This window comes from Thalassophryne amazonica, chromosome 5 (genome assembly GCF_902500255.1).
Source record: "Thalassophryne amazonica chromosome 5, fThaAma1.1, whole genome shotgun sequence".
NCBI classification, from domain to species: Eukaryota; Metazoa; Chordata; class Actinopteri; order Batrachoidiformes; family Batrachoididae; genus Thalassophryne; species Thalassophryne amazonica.
This window is the reverse complement of record NC_047107.1, coordinates 108,414,309-108,434,950: the sequence shown is the minus strand read 5'-3', so window position 1 is coordinate 108,434,950 and position 20,642 is coordinate 108,414,309. Positions and strand designations below refer to the sequence as shown.

The window sequence follows — 20,642 nt, the reverse complement described above, 5'->3', positions numbered from 1 at the left end:
TGTGCACAACGTAATCCCGGTGGCTCATCGGATGGCCACTAACAGCCTAAATCTAAATTGTTATGATTTCAGTGCGACATGTCCTTAAAATGGATAGTGACTTGAGAAATATGTTCTCAAAAACAAATTTAAAAGGCTGTTTTCTGAACTAGCTAGGCTACCTAAGCTACCATGTAGCTATCCATGCGAGGGGGTCACGAGCCAGATATTGCATTACATGGAGTATATTTGAATTAAAAAGTGTTTTGTTAACCCTAACTGCAAATTATATCAATCTGTGTTCAGAATAGTGTGTACTTCTGCAGAGCGAAATTTGGAAAATTAGATGACATAGCGTAGCTAGCTAATATAACAGCTACACCCATTTTGGACACTGTGTATGACTTCCACTGGGTCAATACCTATTCCTTTCTTACTTGTCACTTTGTGGCAGCCATGGAAAAGTAATGTAATAGTGAGTAATATTATTCCCCTAAAGGAGGTGCAGTGACTGCAGGGTATGGAATCCTGACATAATAATGCAGGCAGGGAAGCGAACAGGCAGAGAGAAGCAATTTACTTTTAGAAAGCTGGTCATCTGTTTAAAGACCACTTTTTTCCTGTATGCTGTGTATAAAAGAAAGTAATATGTGGTCTGGAATTGTTCTTGTGAGCTCAAAATGCAAATACTCTTGTGTTTTGCAATCAAACCTATTTGCCAGGTAGTGCAGTGACCTGGTAAATCCCTAATCAATCTGGGAAGCCACCTCCATGATTGTGACGGGGCTGTAAAGGTTCATAATTATGCAGCTGATTAGAATTTGTTCAACACACATCACATCTAACGATGGAGCAGTGAACGCCCCGCATGACAGGAACACCTAGCCATTATTTTACTAAATGCATATTGTGTCATCTCAACACCTCAACACTTTTGCTCTCCTACTCAACATTCAGGGCGTGATCTTCCATCTGCCTCATGGTGTTCACATCCAGCACCCACATCCTGTAAATTGCAAATTCACTGTGGAAACAGAAGATGGTTGCATCACAAAAACCTAGTCTGAACCTGAGCATAGGTCAGTCAAGTCTGGCAGAATGCGCCGGTACCACGTGTTGCCACATCCACCACACCAAAGAGCTGATCCATGGCAACCACCCAGGTTGACAACTGATCTATCCACACCTTTTGAAAGCAGCTATCTATCTATGTCACAGCCAGGTGAAACATTGGCATCCCATTCTCCAACCATCACAGTCCTTAACACTCAAGCACCTGCATGCTGGATTATGCCCAGAGAAATGCAGGACATGGCTAAAATATTATAACTGGTGTTCCCTCATAGTGCAATTGATATGCATCATCTGAGACTCCCCAAGTTAATGCTTTTTTGACACTAGCAAAGCTAACTTTCTTGTTAGCAGATTAGCTTTTCAGCTTCAGAATTAGTGCATTATTATTTTAAAATTAAAAGATGTTATATTTTCACTTTGTACAAATGACAGAGTTGACATTAATGTAGTTATACTATCCAAATTAATTTGATTTATGAATCAAAACCATAAGTCAAACCTGCTTTCCTTTTCAAGACATCTCATCATACAGATCAGACCCAGTATACAGTAGTCCAGCCGTGCTGTCAAGTAAAATGACTTTTTTTGTGGCAGCTTGGCAGCCAGGCTCCTTCTGCTGGGGTAGAGTTGAGCACAGTTCCTCTCAGCTGCCTTACTGCTGAAAAATACATAGCAGACAAGCGCCAACAGGCTTTATAAATGTTTTTCACCATTATTATGTGAAAAAAAAGTGTTAGCGATCTAAAAGTTATCGAAACTAAATTTATCGGGAGTTAATTGGTCTGCTGATGGTTTTTGAAGTTAGCTGAAAAGCTAATCTGCTAACAAGAAAGTTAGCTTTGCTAATTAGCGGTTAGCGGAACTGTGCCCACCGCTGTGTGTGTGTGTGTGTGTGTGTGTGTGTGTGTGTGTGTGTGTGTGTGTGTGTGTGTGTGTATATATATATATATATATATATATATATATGGCAGTGATTGTGAACATTGGGTCACAGAAGCCAGTGCTGTTAAAGTGCTGAAGGCAAGAGGAGGTATGTTGTGTTGTTTGTTGTTTGGGGGAGTGAGATGTACTGTGAGATGGTGCAGCAGAATCTGCCTGCTGTTGAATATTTTATTATTCATTGATTTATTTGTATGAATCACTGACAGAACCCTGGGGTTGACTTTGGGGATGTCTCGGAGCGCTTGGCCTTGAGGAAACGGCTGCAGTGTCAAAGTTTCCGCTGGTACCTGGAACACGTCTACCCCGAGATGCGGATTTACAACAACACTATCACATACGGAGAGGTGAGAAAGATTTTCATTAACTGATTGCAAAAAAGCAAAAAGCTATTCATCTTAATTTTACTATCATTCATAATTCTATTACAGATCATTGGTTTAAGGGTATTGCACACACAAAGGCATCTAATTTCATACTGTAGATGATAATAAATGGTGAAGTTAAGTTGTGAGAGCTCATTAATTCAGGAGCTGCACTTGGCGAGTTACTTGATGAGCATTTATGTGCGGCCCAGATGTCAATATCTACTTTAGTTCATACAAAACACTGGTGTGAAGAGACACTTGACGAACACAAATAGATAAGTGCTGAGAAACAAAGATGATGTGCTTTAGCGTGTTCTCAAGCTTGGGCACAATGACAGGCTCAAACCTTCCACTTCAAAGCATCTACTTTAAATGGAGTACAAATAAATTCACTGTAGCCAAAGGTAACAGTATCTTGTTGCTATGGCAATGCAGATTTGGCACACAGGATTAGATGCAATTTCCTGGTAATGAGTTTTAATTAAGCAGTTATTAGTTTTCATTCCAACTTGATTGTTTTGGGCTTGGCTTTGCACTCAGCGCAGTGAGGGATGAAAACAGGATTATGACAGGTTGAAGAATTAAACACACTCTGGAGGCAGACATCATTTGGAGGTAACGTTGAAACATTCAGTTTGTTCTCATATCAATTCCAGCAGCGGGAAAATAAGGAAAATCAATATGTTCTCCAAGTGCATTGTTGGAATATATCAACATTAACGTCCCAATTCATCAAAGCCGGTGTGACGTTACCTGCCATCTGTTTTGCCTCTGGCATCCGGCTTAATGGAATCCTCAGATCGGCGGTCACTTAAAGTGGCACTATGTCAGGCGTGTCCACAGGCGGGGAAACAGTTACATTGTGTGGCCACACAGTCGCTGCACCACAAGTGAATCTCATCTGTCAGCGAGCATCAGCGCTGCACTCAGCCATGCTGACCAGACTGTCAGAGTGGAACCTTCCCTGACAGCAGCACATGATAGATATGTCACAACCAGGAAATCAAGCCGTACACATTCAGATCACACAAAGCCACCTGTGCACTGCACCATCTGCAGGCCTGGAGGAGAGGCACAGTCCAAACTGGGGCTGCTGCGTGGTATATCCTGTCAGATAATGAATAAAGAACCAAGCCAGAGGGAATGTGTTAGTTGAGTAACATGTACACAAGTGGTGTCTTTCCACAAGTTAAAACACATATACTACAGTTATTAATGGTTTCTTACAACATATATTGCTTATGATGTTATTAAACAAGTAATGTATGTGCTAGTGCACATACAAACCCTGCACTGACTGTAGCCTTTAAAGTGTAGGTGACACCAAAAATGTGCACAAATAATCACTAAAAATGATGAAATGTTGATATTTAAAAAATCCTGAACAATAAAAGTCGCTAAGTGCGCAGATTAAGGATAAACAGCTGTCTGAAGCCTCCGCTCTATTTCAGCCTTCAGCTGCGGCCATATTGTTGCTATGTCATCACCAGAACGGGACCTGCTGATTCAAGCTCAAATCAGTTGTAAACACGGTGGAGGTCGAGGTGTTTTTGGACATTTTTTTTCTAGTGTGGAGCTTTTTTAAGTCCCATCTGAAGGTGTTTCTGAAGAAGCTGTGAGGACACAGCCTATGGTTTTGACCCTGATGTAGACCACAATGAGGGAGAAGAATCCCTGCAGAAAAACTTTCAGTCTGATAACACTGACGGTATTGGCAGAGTTCACAACACAGAATGGTGATTATAAAAATGAATATTAATAATAATAATGCAGGCAATTTTGGCATGCAGGTGGATGTGATAAATTGTTTTATTTTTTGTTTTGTTTTGTTTTGTTTTGTTTTTGCCAGCTCTTTGGTCATAATCAACTGATTGAAAAAAAAAGTTTGTTTTACTATCTGTGATATCAGAAAAAAAGTGATGAGGAAGTGTGGATTTTTTATTTATTTATCTTTTCTTAGAAATAGGTACATACATTTCAAATCTGAAAAATATCAGGTATTTAAAAAAAATTTTCTTCTGACAATACAGTTAGTGTACTGTACGTTAGTAGCATAACAGTAACATGTTATTATTAAATACTAAAACCATTCACACAAGAAGCAAATTATACAGTCTTACTGGTCCACTTTCAGTGAGATCATCTTCAGTCTGATGAATACTAATCCACCTTTACAAAATGTCTGAAAATAATTTAATTCCTTATGTCCTGGCTGAAGAAAAGTCCATTTGTCACAGGTTTGATGCCAGGTTACAGCACCACCTGTAATCCGTTGATGTCTCTGCTGTGGACGAATCCTCTTCTTGTTCCACCGCAGGCCGCTTTGCGCTGCAAGTTGAAAGACTCGCAGTCCCTCATCTGCTCATAACATCTCAGTCTGCACGCAATGAAATTATCCCATGATCCACAAAACAATAAAATAAAATAATGTGAAAAAAACTCAGTTTTGCCTCCATGTCACGTGGAGAAGCTGCAGACACCGTGCGTGCATGCTTGTCAATATAAGTGTTCCACCTGGCGATCAAAAGGATTCTGTTGGCAAAAATGATCTGTTCTGACACCTATAACACTTTGCAGTACCAACCCGAACCACTCGGTGGAAACGGGGCTGTCAGTAGGCTATAAAAATCCATCAGTTAATGGGACTATTAAGATAATGGTTCTGGCGCTGATGCCATTTTCTCCTTCTTCTCCAATTCCAGACTCGCCCGGAAGTTCCTGGTTTTTAGTAGTGCGCAGTTCAAAATCCAAATATTTATCTCTTAAGTAACTGTGCACCAGGAAAGGATAAATTTCAAACTGTTGTTTAATTTTAGTCTTAAATACTCAAACAAAATTACATATCATGTCACCTATACTTTAAATATAATCATAATTTATGAGGTGTTCTGCAGGTGCTAGATTTCGGCATCTATTCCTTTTTGATACAGATGTTTTCCAAAACAGGTTTCAAAACAATGTTTTAAATTTGCTAATCACTCATTTGAGGTACCGATGGAAAGGTTTGCAAAATTCCTATCCCACACATTCTACCTATTCTTTAATTTCACTTTTACATTGGTAGCCTGTTGAGGATTTTGTTCAGTATTTGCACACATAGTTAGCATCATATTTCTCCACATACTTGGTTAGCGTAAATGTTTAGCTGACATTGAAGTGAAGGTGGGGTCTGGTGGCCAAAGTCCCCCAACAAGTACATGATGTGCACAATGTTTAGCAGACACGCTCCATGCAATGTGAAGCACAGGGGTTTGTTGTTGTTGTTGTTGTTGTCCTTTTGTCTGCTCCAGTTTGTTCAGGGTTGCCACAACGGATACAGCCAGATCCGCACTGGTATTTCCATAATGTGTCTTCATCCTCTTTACGTGCTTTTTTCATGTGGTTAGTTACAAGATGAAAACATTTAAAGTTTGAGTTATTGTCTATATAATCTGGCTGGGATTCACTAACCCATCCACTAATCTACATTTTTGTTACCAAGGCAGAGAATTTCCACCAAAGCAGTTTCACTACTGGTGATGAGCAAACTGTCAACTTCTGCTGAACGTTTAATGTCTACTGTTGTTTTTCATTGGGAATATGAGTAATGTGAAAAAAAAACAAGCTGTATATTAGCTTTTATGGCTACAAATAAGGAAATGTCACATCCGACTTGGTTACCTTAGCATAAAGGCTTGCATATTTTTTTGTTGTACATATGTTAATTATCGTCCTGTTCAGGATGCACCCTGCTTCATGACCCTATGACTGCTGGGATAGGCTTCAACCCCCCCCCCCCCCCCCCGTGACCTTTAACTGGAGTAAGCAGGTAGAGAAAATGGATGGATGGATATGTTAGTTTTATTGCTTTTATTAAATAAAGGCAATAAATAAATTAAATTAAAAATAAATTAACTTATTAAATTATCTTATTTTTCTACACTGTTATTATTGAAGTTAAAAAAAGACTCACAAAAGAAGATTCAAATGTAACATCTTTGGTATACAAATGAATCAGAGCTAAATTATGACTGTTACAGGATTTATATAAACTAGTATTTTATGACAAATACAACAAGGCGGCCATATTTTTCAATCTGCACACCGGAGTGCTGCAGACTGGAGAACATGAGTGCTTCCTTCTCAGAAACCACATTAGCAGTTTCATGATGCAGGAGTCTTTTTTTTTTTCACCTTCTTCTTTAGAGAGTGCAGATTGTGTTCAAAAGAGAAATCTGTTCTGTTATTTGACAGCAGAAAAGCACCAAACCATTATTAGATCACTGTTTATTATCAAAGAGAGAGAAAGGCTGGTACATGAGGCATCCTTTGCTTTGAGATTCAGATAAAATATTCTACTTATAGCATGTTACCTGACAAAATAAATCAGTCAAAGATAACATGCATTTGATTGATTAAACTGCGGTATAAAATTATTAATCATATGGAGAACTACTCTTGACAAATATACAGAAATAAGTCTTGTTTACCTCACTGGGGTTCACCTGGACACATGGAGAAATGCAAAAAAAGGCACAGTATCACATTGCAAAGCATGACTTCAATTTCTTTTCTAAAGTTACCCAAAAAAATTCTGTTGTCTTATCAAATACACCACAAAATCATCTGACTTGTATTTATTCCCTCTAGTCCTTATATGCATTTGACTTTTAGATAACAGCAAAAGCAATGCAGATAAAAACAAAGCAGTATAATCAGATTACATAAATTTGAGATTTAAAAGGGAAAAATATAGCTATCAGTTTTGCACTGCATTCATTTTGAATATTTTTTTTTTTCCTCCTGCATTCAACTGACTGCCAAACATATCACAAGATATATCCCATACGCAACTAACAAATCGTTGCTGGAATATATGGAACATATTGTGGAACTGTGGTACAACTTAGCCTCATAAATATATTTATTTGTTAAAAATGATGCCTTTAAATGATCTCATGATGTCTTTCAGGTGAGGAACAGCAAGGCCAGTGGATACTGTCTGGACCAGGGCTCAGAGGACGATGACAAAGCCATCCTGTACCCATGTCACGGCATGTCCTCGCAGGTCAGCCAGTAAAATAAAGCTGTTTCTTGAGATTCAAGCTATTTGTAGAAAACCAGGTTGTCCAATAAACTGAAGGGTCAGCAAGTTCAACATCTAAGTATGTGCGTGTTGATATATCCTTGATAGTGGAACTGATAACATTTATTTACAACATTGTGCAAATGCTGATACAAGCACCAAATTGGGCATGATGATTCCCAAGGTAGTACTTAACTATTCTGGTGAATTGGTTACTTGAAAATCCAAGATGCCAGCCATTTTCCAAGATGGCCACCACAAAAAAATAAATTTACTTTTGCATAGAAATGCTCTAGTCACAATGGATCTGTTTTAGAGCATCAGTAAAATGGTGTCTAATTTCAAGATAGCCACAAAATCAGATCCAAAATAATTTTTCTCACATTTTTCTCATGTTACATATTTCATTTGTGCTATCTCGGTTTTAATTTTTCACCTACCAACAACAATATGTTGCTGGCATAAATTGCCATTTGGCCATGTTGATTGCAGATGCATATTCAACACTAAACACCTTTTAATAGGCCTACATACAGTAGTTCAAGAGTTGAACAATTTCAGAACATATGTTGGGTGGAAACCATGAATGTTAAACACACGGAAAATAAAACACAACTAGCATGTTGCTCGTGGGGATCCATGGGCTCTAAATTGGGTAGTGTTATAAAATAGGTAGGTGACATTTTTCAAGGGTGGTAATAAATTTTGCAAAGTTTCTATAATGAGCTGGAATGGTGTGTGAGTCCAGAAAGTTTTTAGAGCCTTAGACCTTATACCTCAATAGTTTTCAGAAGAAGAGCTCAGCCCTTTTATTTCCTGTTAATTATGTAATTTTTTAATGTTAATTTACTGTCTTAATGTATTTATAAATTGTTTGTTCTTTTTATCATACACACTATTATTAGCAGTAGTAGTATTATTTTATTAATTCTTCTATTTTGTCATTTGATTTTTAAATGGACCACAATGTAAAAGTAAGTCCCTTCGGCCGCTCCGTTGTTTTGCACTCAGGTTCGCCACAGCAAATCCGAGGTGGATCTGCATGTGGAATTAGCACAAGTTTTATGTCGGATGCCCTTCCTGACGCAACTCCACATTACATGGAGAAATGTGGCAGGAGTGAGATTTATACCGGGAACCTTCCACACTAAAAGCAAGTCCATTAACCACTTGGCCACCACCCCTGCAAATGGACCACATTATAAGTATTTTCACTTTCTTGTGTCATCCATGTATTTTTAATGTATTTACAATTATATTGCGTACTTACATTGAACTTACTAAATAAAATCATGCATGCATGCATGCATGAACGCACATACGCTTTTAATGTATAGATGATTTACTACCCCCTGCTGGAATGGCGTGTGAGCCCAGAATGTAATTATCACATTGTTGTTGTTGTTAGCTAATATCCATAGTTTCTCCAAAAATATTAGTCCTATCAAAATTCTGTTTTGGTGGCTTCATCCTTGACACAAAATACATAAGCATACTAAATGACAAATGTCAGCTCAGACGGTGGCAGAAGACATCAAACGCATTACAGTTTCCACTCATGGTAACGGCAACATGAGACTTAACTAAACTGACTAAGCCAATTGAACTACAAAAACACAATAATTCAGTAACACTAACAACACTGTTAAAGTAACATGAACCACAATAACATTTAAAAGCCCTAAACCCCCATGGCGCATTGCAGCACACCGTTCATTGTTCAGTGGTTAGCTAATATTACTTATTTCTCCAAAAATATTAGTTCTGTCAATTTTCCATTTTTGCATCATTCATCCTTGACCCAAAATACATAAACATACCAAACGACAAATGTCAGCTGTCCCCAGTTTCTCTGTGATCGAAGCCATACCCACGCGCACACACAGAGGCCACTTGGCTATTATAATGTTGATAAATGCCATAACTAGCAGATAAAATAAAACATAACAAAATGGAATTTGACATCAATATCACTTTAATCAATCAATAGGAGCATTTATTTTGGAAAAAGTGATTTTCAATAGGTCATTTTGGCAATCATCTTGGAAAATGCCCCCAGTCTTGAATTTTCAAATGGTCAATCAACCAGAAAGGCTAAGTAAAGCAAATTTGGTGCTTGTGCCACCAAATGCACAATTTTTCTGTTATCTGCACCACTATGAGCAAGAACTCCTAAACCTCAAAAAAAAAAATCATGTTCTTGTATGTATGTGACACATGCAATTATCACACTTACCTCCCAAGCAGGAGGCCACAGTTCAGTCCATGTGGACTTGGAGAATGGGGCGCCTAATGGCGACTTCTGCTCCTAATTGGCAATTAGGATTGGTTAAATGCAGTAGACACATTTCATTGTGCAGGGAACATGTTCTTTTGTGCATATGACAATAAAATTCTTTTGAATCCTTTTGAATCATTGAATCCTTTGAGTTACATCAGGAAGTGCATTCAGTGTAAATCAACATGTGGATCCACACTGGACAGTGACCCAAGTCAAACACAGGAACAGGCACAACAGAGGCATGAATGAGCCAAGTACTTGTATGTTCATCTGCCTAGTACACCTGTTGCTACAACTATTTGCGCACACCAGTGGCTGGAAAGACAGAGTGTGTGCTGTGAGAGCCCATTTGATCCCTGTTGCGGCAGGTGCCGGTCAAATTCCAGGTGACACACACGAACATCTCACACAGCTTGCTTGGCATTTAGAAAATGTGTGGCCATTCACTCTATTAGCACGAAAACAGTCAGCAGACGATTGCTTTCAAGCTGGCAGTGAAAATTATCTAAGTGCCCCCATGTCTGTGAAGTTGCCAAGTACACATGAATGCCAAGTACACATGAATGTCTGTTCCCCCCACAACACGTGTGCGTGTTTCGTGCCCCCCCCCGCTCCCCCTAACACATGGCGTGCATGTAGTTCACGCACCCACCCACCTCCCCGTAGGCGAGGCGCCTCTCACCTGATTACAGAGTGACACCTTGGTCTGTGTGCTGAACGGACAGGGGGCCGTGGCTGGCTACCAACAGCTGTTGAGACATCCCCAGTCCTGGATGTCACAGCTGCAGCACATGTCCTGTGTTATGACAGACACGCGCATGTGTGAGCTTGCTGTCCTCATGTGGAAATACATAAAAACATATATCGCTTTTGCGAGGGGCTGGAGAAATGGACCATCAGTTCATGTAGATATGCAGCAGGTGATCTGAATGCCACGTCTGTCTGACAGGACACACGTGTCCTGTGAGCGGTGCAGGACTATATGACAAGCCAACAGTGTGACAAATATGCCACCTTCAGTCAAGTATCAGCAGAAATACACAGTAACAAATGCTGTTTGGTCAGTTATCACAGCGCTTTTACTCTTTTTAAAAAAAAAAAAAACTTATCTGCTTGTTTATTTTAGCCATTTCACGCTCCTGTTATAAGACAGTGATTGTAGCGCAGTGGTAAAGTTTCCATCTGGTAATCAGAGCTTTTGTAAATTGAGATTCGTATGTCATGAGTTGCATTTATTTTTTAATTAACCAGGGTTATTTAACCGCAGGGTTCTGTATTGCGTCCCATTTTATTTATTATCCATATCAACCCAGTGATCTTCACTAATTATACAGCTGGTTTTTATTTTATTGTTCTCCACATCAGCGGTGCAATGTGGTGCACCATGTCCCAGCTGCTTGCACTGTGTTCCTGCTCACACGACACCGTCGCAGCGGGATCGTTCACGCCTGCCTGTGAGCTTGATGTTTTCATGGTTCGCTCATACAAGCTGTTCTGCCGTGATTCGCCCTGATTTGTACTTCTTCGTACTATGTGTGAAAGGGCCCTAAACACAGTCGAGAAAATGTTACATTCCACGTTGCTGAACACATTAATTTATTCTTAGTTCACCTTATTGTGATATAAGAAACTCTCTCCTCCTATTTTCTCATGTTAAACATCATTCTTGTAACCACTGAGTGAGCTTGTGACGGCCACAAGGGACTCATAAATCTAAGTGCAATTTGTGTGTGTGTGGGGGGGGGGGGGGGGGGATCTTTTGTGAAACTCACTGTCAATTTTTATGATCTACTTGTTCAAAACGCTTTCATCAAATCACTTTGTGAAAAGAGCCCATTTTATGTTCTGTCCTATTTTAGTTCATGGAGTACATGTTCACTCAGAAAACGTCTATGGGACGACTGCCAGATAATTGTTGGTTTAAACGCCACACTTATTAAAGCTGATGTGTTGACACTAAAGGTCATCAGCTAAGAAATATATGAGTTGCAGTCTGTGTCCTGGCATCATGTTACATAAATTGCAATGGACTGAATAGTCCATGGGCCAAGCAGGTTTTTGGTATCACTTAAGGGGAAAAAATAGCACTTACAATCCTGCGTCACTATACCATGGTCTATACAAAATGTATGGTGGCCACCCCAGGGTGGCAGCTATGAATCAATGAATGACTACAAAGGAGTCAACATTTAAAAGTGCTCCAATCATTTTGTAAGTATACCACGTTACATGTCTGATCATGAGGTATAGTTTGGGCTACCTATGCCTGAATGTTGTGGAGTTATGGGGTACAAACAGCAAAAATGGTGACAAAGGTTCATTTCAATTTGTACAGGAGTCAAAAGCTAAATTTGCAAAAAGTCGGAATAACAACAACACGAACAAACAAAATAGCACATGGCACGTTATTTTGTTGTCACAATGATGTAATATCATTTTATGGAATTTACAATGGATGGTGGTCCAGTTTTTAACTGGTGCATTATAAATGCACTTCCACTTAATGGAGCCCACTGAAAAGCTCTCTGGCTGCAGACTTTGGAGAAAGTGCTGCTCCAGTTGTTTGTGATCTGAGGCATAACTAAGGGCCCCTTCACACATAGCGCGAATATGTACACCTCCAGGGTGACACCCGTTGGAACAGCTCGTATGAGCGAACCACGAAGCATCGCAGTGACGGGCAGGTGTGCACAATGCCAGTGCGACTTTTCATGCACACGGGAACAGAGCAGCTTTTTACAGCTGCTATGAAAATAAAAAAATAAATATGACATGCCACCCACAGGAATCGAACCTGCACCAAAAGCTCTGATTACCAGTCAGAAACTTTACCACTGAGCTACAATCGCTGTCCGGTAAAAGTTGTGGGAAACTGCCTCATATCAGGAAGGACATGCATGTATTTAAAAAAAAATAAAACCGCACACCATATAAACACACCAAATTTTATTGAATGAAGCAGTTCGCTCTTCTCATGTCCACATCTACTGGTCCGGTGCATTATGCCAGCCACGCACGTGTTCTGCTGACACACGTGTCTTGTGGATGCCGCACCGCAGGACTGACACCGCGTCATGTGGAACAGAGCTCATGGGGGTGGTGTGACAGTCAGATTGCCCCGCTGCATGGGCTGCAGCGTGTGCGCGCTTGCTTGCTGCAGCCCATTGGCAAGCAATATATGTTTTTATTTATGTCCATGTGATGACAGCAAGCAGACACGTGCATCACAGTGGGCAGTTGTTAGTCCATGTCCATCCAAAAACAGTATGTGTTGTCTAGCTAGGATGTCCAGCTGGACATCCCAAATCAGGGCTGGACTGGGACCAAAAAACGGCCCGGGCATTTTTGGCCATGATTATTTATACAATACACGAAAACACACAACATACCAGAAGACACACATTGTGTTATTTCAAACATTAAAATAAAGCACAGTAGAATTTGCCACAAATTACTGCATTTACAGTTGTTTTTGACAGGAAGGTGATCAGAAAACCTCTGCCTTGGGTTCCTGAAGCATGGATCTGCTTACTTTTTTCAGTTATGTTGCTAAGGTGCTCTTTTAAGCAGACATCATATTTCCCCAGCAATATTATCAATTCCAAAAAATTGCCATTATCGAGGCTGTCAATGTCCAAGTTGTACGCAGCCTCACTGTGCTCCTGCCTGTAGCTTAAGCCTCTCTTCCCTATGACCTTCACAACCGCCACTACACGTTCCAACACCTGACGTCTCTTCTTAACCTGATCACGGTGTCCTGTCAGCAGCTGTCTTCCCTCAAGGAGGTGGTCAATGCTTGCTCTGGAGCAGTTTAAAAAATATGCCTCAGCACACTGTCTATGTGCCATGCCTCTCTCATGCTCTTCTATTCTTTGGTGCACATGCCTCCAGTCTGTCATGCCTCTAATAAAAGCACTTGGATCATTGGGCTTACTAAAAGCAAGGCACACAAAACAAAATAAAGCATGACGTTGACTACAATACGTCAGCCATTTCCATGCTATGTCTTTCGTTCTGTTAAAGGGCCTCTGGATGACTGGGTTTGTGGCATCCTGTTGTGGATGAAACTTAAAAAAAATTCCTGCCTCTTTGTGGGATGAGGGTGGCTAAAATAGTCAACTGCCTGATCTACCTGTGACTCCTTCAGCAGTGTCTCTTGACTAAACACAGAGAAAGAGAAAGAGGCAGGAATGTTAATTTCACTAGTGCTATTTCTCTGGTTACCGACCAATAATCATCCATATTTCAGCAAAGCAATGTTTCACTAATAGTAAGCTATAACAACTGCAAACAACAAATTTATAACAACCTGAAATAACAGTGAACACTTAGGCTAATATGTGTTTACATTAGAGTGACATGAGCCTGTCATAAACATGACATAAGACGTCATGAACATTAATGACATGTTTCAGTTTTTGTAATATCTGCACACCAGTGTCAACTTTACATTAGCCTACAAAAATCAAATGACACTTTATAACAATACAGCCTGCATTAATGTTCATGGTTTGGGTCAAATAAAGTAGCCAAGGCCTGTTATCTAATGTGGTAAGTTGGACAACAAATCTACTCATAGCATTATTCAAAAACAAAGGCTATTTTCTCTCTCTGTCACACACACACACACACACACAGACACGGGTGACCACCTCCAAAACCAACAAGGTTGTGCATAAAATTCTATAGGCTAATTCATGTTTTAGTCTGACTGAATAAAATGAGTACTGTAATAATTTCCTAAATTTACACTTTTGGCACACGGTCATTCTGCTAACATTTCGCTAGCTTCTTACCGGGTTGTCAGTAGCTATTCTGACCTCCTCATGGGTCACGTCTCTCTCCTCCTCCATCTCCTCGACCTCCGAATCCACATGGATTGCTAATTCTTCCTCTATGTTTTCCTACTACTCTGTTCCACCGAACTCTGTTCCACCTCGACAACCTGTGCAGCACTCGGGGCTGCTTTTGATGTTGACGGCGCTGCCTCCTCTGCTGTGGCTGAAGCACTGGCAAAAATATCTGTAATTTTGCACATTTTGCTGCGTCAACTTGTAGGCTTTTGAGCCATTTCTCTCGCAGCTTCTCTGCGCCTCCCTTGCGTTTCTGATGTTTATCCATTTCGATAGCCGGATATTCGCTTAACTCTCTCCAACTCCATTCAGCTGAAGTGTCAGAAATTGATAACCTGGGTCGACGTGAGGGGGAGGGCGGGCCGAGAAAGGCTGAGAGATTTCATTGGATTAGGCCAGTGTCCTTCAAGAGATTCTACTAATGGCCACATTTTGTGTTTCCAATACTGTCATGGCCGATTTTTTTTAAAACTTTTTTTATATATATAAAATTATAACAGCCCCGGCCCAAAATATGCGTCAGCCTAAGCCAGTCCATGCCTGTCCCAGATGCACTTAGACAAATTTCGCTGCCAGCTCGACAGTGATTGTCTACTGACTGTTGTCAGTGTTAATAGTGCAAATGGCCACAGATTTTCTAAGTGCCATGCGAGCGGTGTTAGATGTTCATGTGTGTCAGCTGGAATTTGGCCGACACCCGCCGCAAGAGGGATTGATGGGCTCGCACAGCGCACACTCTTTCAGCCGCTGGTGTGCACAAATAGATGTAGCAACAGGTGTACGAGGCAGTTATGATTTTACACATTTTGCACACGATTCCAGCTTCATGTGCACTTTATGCGCAAATCGACCAAATTCGCACTATGTGTGAAGTGGGCCTAAGACATGCCACAGTGTGACATCATCACTGATCAGATACCACTGTTGACTTTAAAAATCTCATGCAGTTTGTGCAGTAAAAATAACATGGCTCCATTGTTGAAATAAAACTTCAGCAGAAATGTAAAAACAGGCAATGTGGTGGACAGGAATGAAAGTGGCTTTGGCAAGGTAACTGTAAGGTCTTCTGGGAGAACTGGAAACAAGTGTAATTAATTGTGGATTAATGTGTTATTTGTAAATGTATGTGCTGGTTCTTGTAGTGATCTTGTTAAAGTTGTATGGCTAAATAATTTTGTTGCTAAAATGTAGACAAGATCCTTGTGGAGCCATCAGCATGAACTGTATCTAAAACCATGATATGAGTCTGTTGATGACATGCAAAAGTCTTGTCTGCAATTATGATACCCCCCCCCCCCCCCCCCACGCACACATGAACATGCATGTGCACACACACACATTTTTCAGATATGTTTTGAATCTTATATCTTTATCTTCATTGTATATTTGGACTAATACATTATTACTATTTTGCATAACAAGATGTCAGCATTTTGATAGATGTATGCTCTCTGACTCTCTGCCACTCAGGCATACAACTGGCCCATCGCTACATCTCAAAAATAATAATCTATTTGTTGCAGCCCAGTGTAATGTGGGCATCCGCTTGTCTTGTCCAGCCACTGGGGTCCTCAACACTCTGCCATCTGCGCGCTGGATCATGCACAGAGGAACATGCCAAATGGCCAAAATGTGGAAGCTGAGGCTCCCTCATAACGCAAGTGATGCTCCTCAGCATAGTCTCTGCATATCATTGCTCATTTGGCACAAAGTCATTTCAGCAGTAATCGAGGAGTGGCCTTCTGTTTAATATGGTCTTACATAAGTATGTATATGATGGATTATGATTTGATATGGTGGACCAGTCATATGGTGGTTCAGACATGACGGTGGTACCATATCAGGGAAAATCTGTCTTCTGTGGCTCTGGTTGAGCTACTAAGAAAATTTTAAATCTGAAAAATGGAGCACTCCCAGGTGAGGCAGTGTGCAAGCATATGAATATGTATTAGGCTGGATGCTGAAAAATATGTGTGCTCAGCGTAACCTTTAGTTGAATAGACACAGGACAAAGGACGGTGCAGGAGGCTGGTGTCCTGTTTGCTTATGCTTATTGTTCTGTTGTGCAGTCAAACAAAAGCACCCGCTGAAAATACAAATCACATGCATGGAAAATGCGTCTCATTTTTCCTGCAGCATCCACGCCGTCTCTGTGTGGTGACTGACATGTTCATTATGTCATATGAGAGCCATAATAAAGAGGCCAGCAGCTCGTTGTACTTCACTCCCCTCCTGCGAGGTTCAGTAATGTAAAGCTTCACTGACAGTTTTAATCCCTCACCCTGGGGGAACATCAAGAAATCGAGATGAATTCAGTGTCTTTGTAGCATTAGATTAAAGTGATGACCGACATGAGTGTGAGCAGGCCAAATTCAATTTCACTGGACACTGTGATTCTGCATTCTTTTTACGATTTCTTTTACTTATGAAAAATGTAATTGCCCAGTATACATCTTTATTGTGCAGCTGAGGAATGAGTCTGAGCCTGCCGGCTCTCCCCGTGGAAATCTAAATCACAAATAATGTCTCACATTTGTATGGTCGTCTACAGCAGGGCAAGCACAGTGCAGACAAATGACTGCAAAGTCTGTCATTGTTCCACTTACACAAAGCGAGCACTAGTTCATTAAAGTAAGTGACTTTTTTAGTGTTCTGTTATTGTTGTTGTTTCTGTAGGTGAATGTCTTTCATGGTGGCATTCAAACTTAGTATGTTCCGGTCAGTTCAGGTCTGGCACCATGCACCAATGCTACATTCACCACAGGTTCTGGATAGCAACCACAGAGGCAGACAACTGATCCATCCACACTTGGCATGTGAATCTCATCACTGACAATGATTCGATACGCATCTCAATACACTACTCAATACATATAGCGATACATGACAATACAATCTGATACGATTCACCCGTGTTCCCGATTCAGTGTGATTTGATATGTATTTTATGGCGATTCAATTTCTTCTTGCCATTAAGGGTAAATACTCAGAAATTCTACAGCACCTGTTCAAAGTCCTGAGTTATGCTGCACTGGAGAGGACATCTTCAAGGGCGAGATCTCTTCTTAAACATTTCATTACCATAATTGGACATATACTGTGTTGTCACTTCTTGGTGATTCAAGCCAGTGGATAGGAAAAAATACCCACCAGTGTGCGTAAATGCTGCATCTTATATATTTAAATTGTGGCTGTGAACCACCACCACCACTAATGAGCCAATTAAGAAACTTGTGATGGTCTTGACCTCCAAAAGGTGGCTCCAAAACTTTTACAATGCCATGAAGGCAATGCTGCTGCAGCAGCAGAGGTTAATTGGCCTCCCAGAATTATTTCCCCACATTAATTATTTGTTATGGCCCCATTTTAAATGTATTAGCACATAAAAGACTGGCAGACTGAGCTGTAAACAGATATTAGTTGGAATTATATGGTGTTTTGCTTGTGCCCAGTTATACTGTAGTTTACAGTGTGGATAAATCTGCTTTAGAACATTACAACACTGGAAAGACCCAAGACAGCAATAAGAAAACACTTTATGAAGAATTCTTAATCAACTGCCTGCAATAATCACCTTTTGCCAACACCTTAAAGAAAAGCAGCACACATCATATTATTGTCTCATATTAGTTTGGAAGTTTTGCCCATGGTGATGGGCAAACACAACAAAGATTACTCACTATTTATACTTCAGACCAGGAGGCAAAATTTGGTCTTAAACTGCTTGGTAATTCTAGATTTCTATCATAACTGTATATATACACTTGACAAATCCTCAATGATGTCACCAATAGGTTTTCTGAAGAGCGTGTTTAAAGCTCAAATGGAGCGTCTCCAAATATCACCATTTTGGCAGTGCCTGATATTGCGTAACTCCTAGGTAACCCTTTAAATGGATAAAGAAATGGAGCATAGGCAAAACCAGTATGACCTGGGCAGGCTAAATGAAGACACCGCAGCCCCAGCCCCTACAAATCTAGAAGTTACTATACAAGCTAAGGCTAAAAGTCTAACCTTGGTTCAGGTGTTAGATTAACACAATTCTTTGCATATTTGGTGTTGGTTTTGACAGCAGGTGGCTTGAAGGTGAGTATGAACAACTAAATTCAATTTATTTATACAGCTTCAAATTTCAATTTCAATTTATTTCAGTTTAATTTATTTAAAAGGGACCATGTGCAATTAAAACATAAATGTTACATCTGATGCACTGCACCAGAGTTAGCCTTAGGCTAATTTGCATCTGCAGTCCCTAGACACAAATAAATATATCACATATAAAAACATTAAACATCACAAAATAAATACAACACAAACAGAGCATTAAATCACAATGTAAGTTCCCCCAAGGTGGTTCACAAGGGTAAGGTCTAACCGTACCAGTTCTATTGCCTCAGTAACCATGGCACCGTGAATGGAGTTAATGTCATAAAGCTATCAATACCTGCTAATCACTGCTAACATTCAAATTACATAATACAAAAAATTGAATTCAATCATAATACTGAAGTGCCAACTTCTTAGATGGTCCTGTTAGTGCAACACCTGTTGAGTCCACAGCAGCTAGTAGAATCTGCTAGGAGGGCCCCGAACTCACTGGAGCACTAGCTGTTGCTCAAAGCAACCATGGCCCCGATTATTCATAACTTTATGACTTTATGACAACAGCGCAAACTGCTGAGTTATAGCAAATTCATACCCCAGAACAGTTGTCATGACCAGGAAAACTAGTTAAAAAACACCCCCCCCCCCCCAAAAAAAAAAGTAACAGGTGTAAACATGTTTATTCCTGCTGTACAGTTGGAGGTTTAATGTTGGGTTCTGTGGGAATGGATGCCCCCTCAAGTGGTCATCTAAGGAACTGCAAGATTTGACACTTTCCAGTTGGCTTCACTGAGGTTGCTACTTGGTGTCTGTTATATCCAGTTGAGGATATTTCATAAAAAATGACCAGAAACCACAACTGACCACAATAAAGAAACCCCTTTTGTGTTCCCTGAACAGGTGAGCAAATTGTCTATTGAATAGGTATAGTTAAAAGAATGCTAAGCAAATAATAATAATAATAATAATAATAATAATATGGTTGAATATTATATTTCAGTGTAAGGTGATGCAATGCAGAAATAAAATGGTTTTATGTTGGTGATAATTTAAAACCAAAATCACTTCTATAAAATAAAACATCTGCTTGTTGGCAGCTTGTGATGTAACAGGTTGTGCACGTAGGGAAAATTGTTAAATGTGTTTGTTTTCAGTTGAAATATTTTCAAAATAATATATTTTTCTATCGGGCAGTATTGGCCCATCTTCATTTAGCAGCAGATGGTATATTGTTCATAAATCAGCTTGTAATGAGTGTGAGTTCAGAGGTATTACATTACATTGATTCACCCGGCACTGTGCATAAATGCCACCGACCCTGTGCTTTAATGGATGAGTGTGCACGTGTGCGACTGAGGATGTCTGCGTGTCCTCCCTCCGAGCAGAGCTGCTGCACTGAAGTCCTCCCCATCTATTTGTTATCTCATTTTTCAGAGAGGATCACTGGTTTCATAAATAATAAATGCTGCCTCTACTGTACCCTCACGTAATAGATAGGTATCATCACAGAGCCTTTCATACGCACGATTAAACGGCGAGGGATCATCTTCTGGCTTTGGGAAACAGCATTGTGTCTCTTGAGTTTTGTATTGGGGGAAAAAACTGAGATAACTTGAAAACAGAGTTCCTAATGGATGTTAGCTAAAGTTTTCCTGTGATGCAGACTTTGAGTATTTTGATTTTGAGGTCATGATTGGTGCTACTCAAGCGGAACAGTGTAACGTATTTCTTATCTCGCCTTTGCAGCTTGCCCGCTATTCTACAGAAGGGCTTCTCCAGCTGGGACCCTTGGGGTCGACCACCTTTCTGCCTGACACAAAATGTCTCGTTGATGATGGCAGAACACGAACTCCCAGCCTGAAAAAATGCGATGCTGTTTCGAGGATTTCCCAGAGGCAGTGGGACTTCACACAGGTGAAAGGAACACACACAGTCTGGCCTTTAACACAAATCTGTTCTGCGGTCACACTTCATTTCCT

At 40.3% G+C, this 20,642-nt stretch overlaps 1 protein-coding gene across 2 annotated transcripts in view; it reads left to right on the top strand.

Moving 5' to 3' along the window:
- The window catches only part of galnt9 (polypeptide N-acetylgalactosaminyltransferase 9), a 392,311-nt gene that overhangs the window by 358,321 nt on the left and 13,348 nt on the right, over positions 1-20,642 (top strand). For both annotated transcript variants that reach the window (XM_034171079.1, XM_034171078.1), the window contains 3 exons: positions 2,202-2,339; positions 7,312-7,407; positions 20,410-20,577. In XM_034171079.1, the coding sequence (XP_034026970.1) occupies positions 2,202-2,339; positions 7,312-7,407; positions 20,410-20,577 (402 nt within the window). The remainder of the gene's footprint in view (positions 1-2,201; positions 2,340-7,311; positions 7,408-20,409; positions 20,578-20,642) is intronic.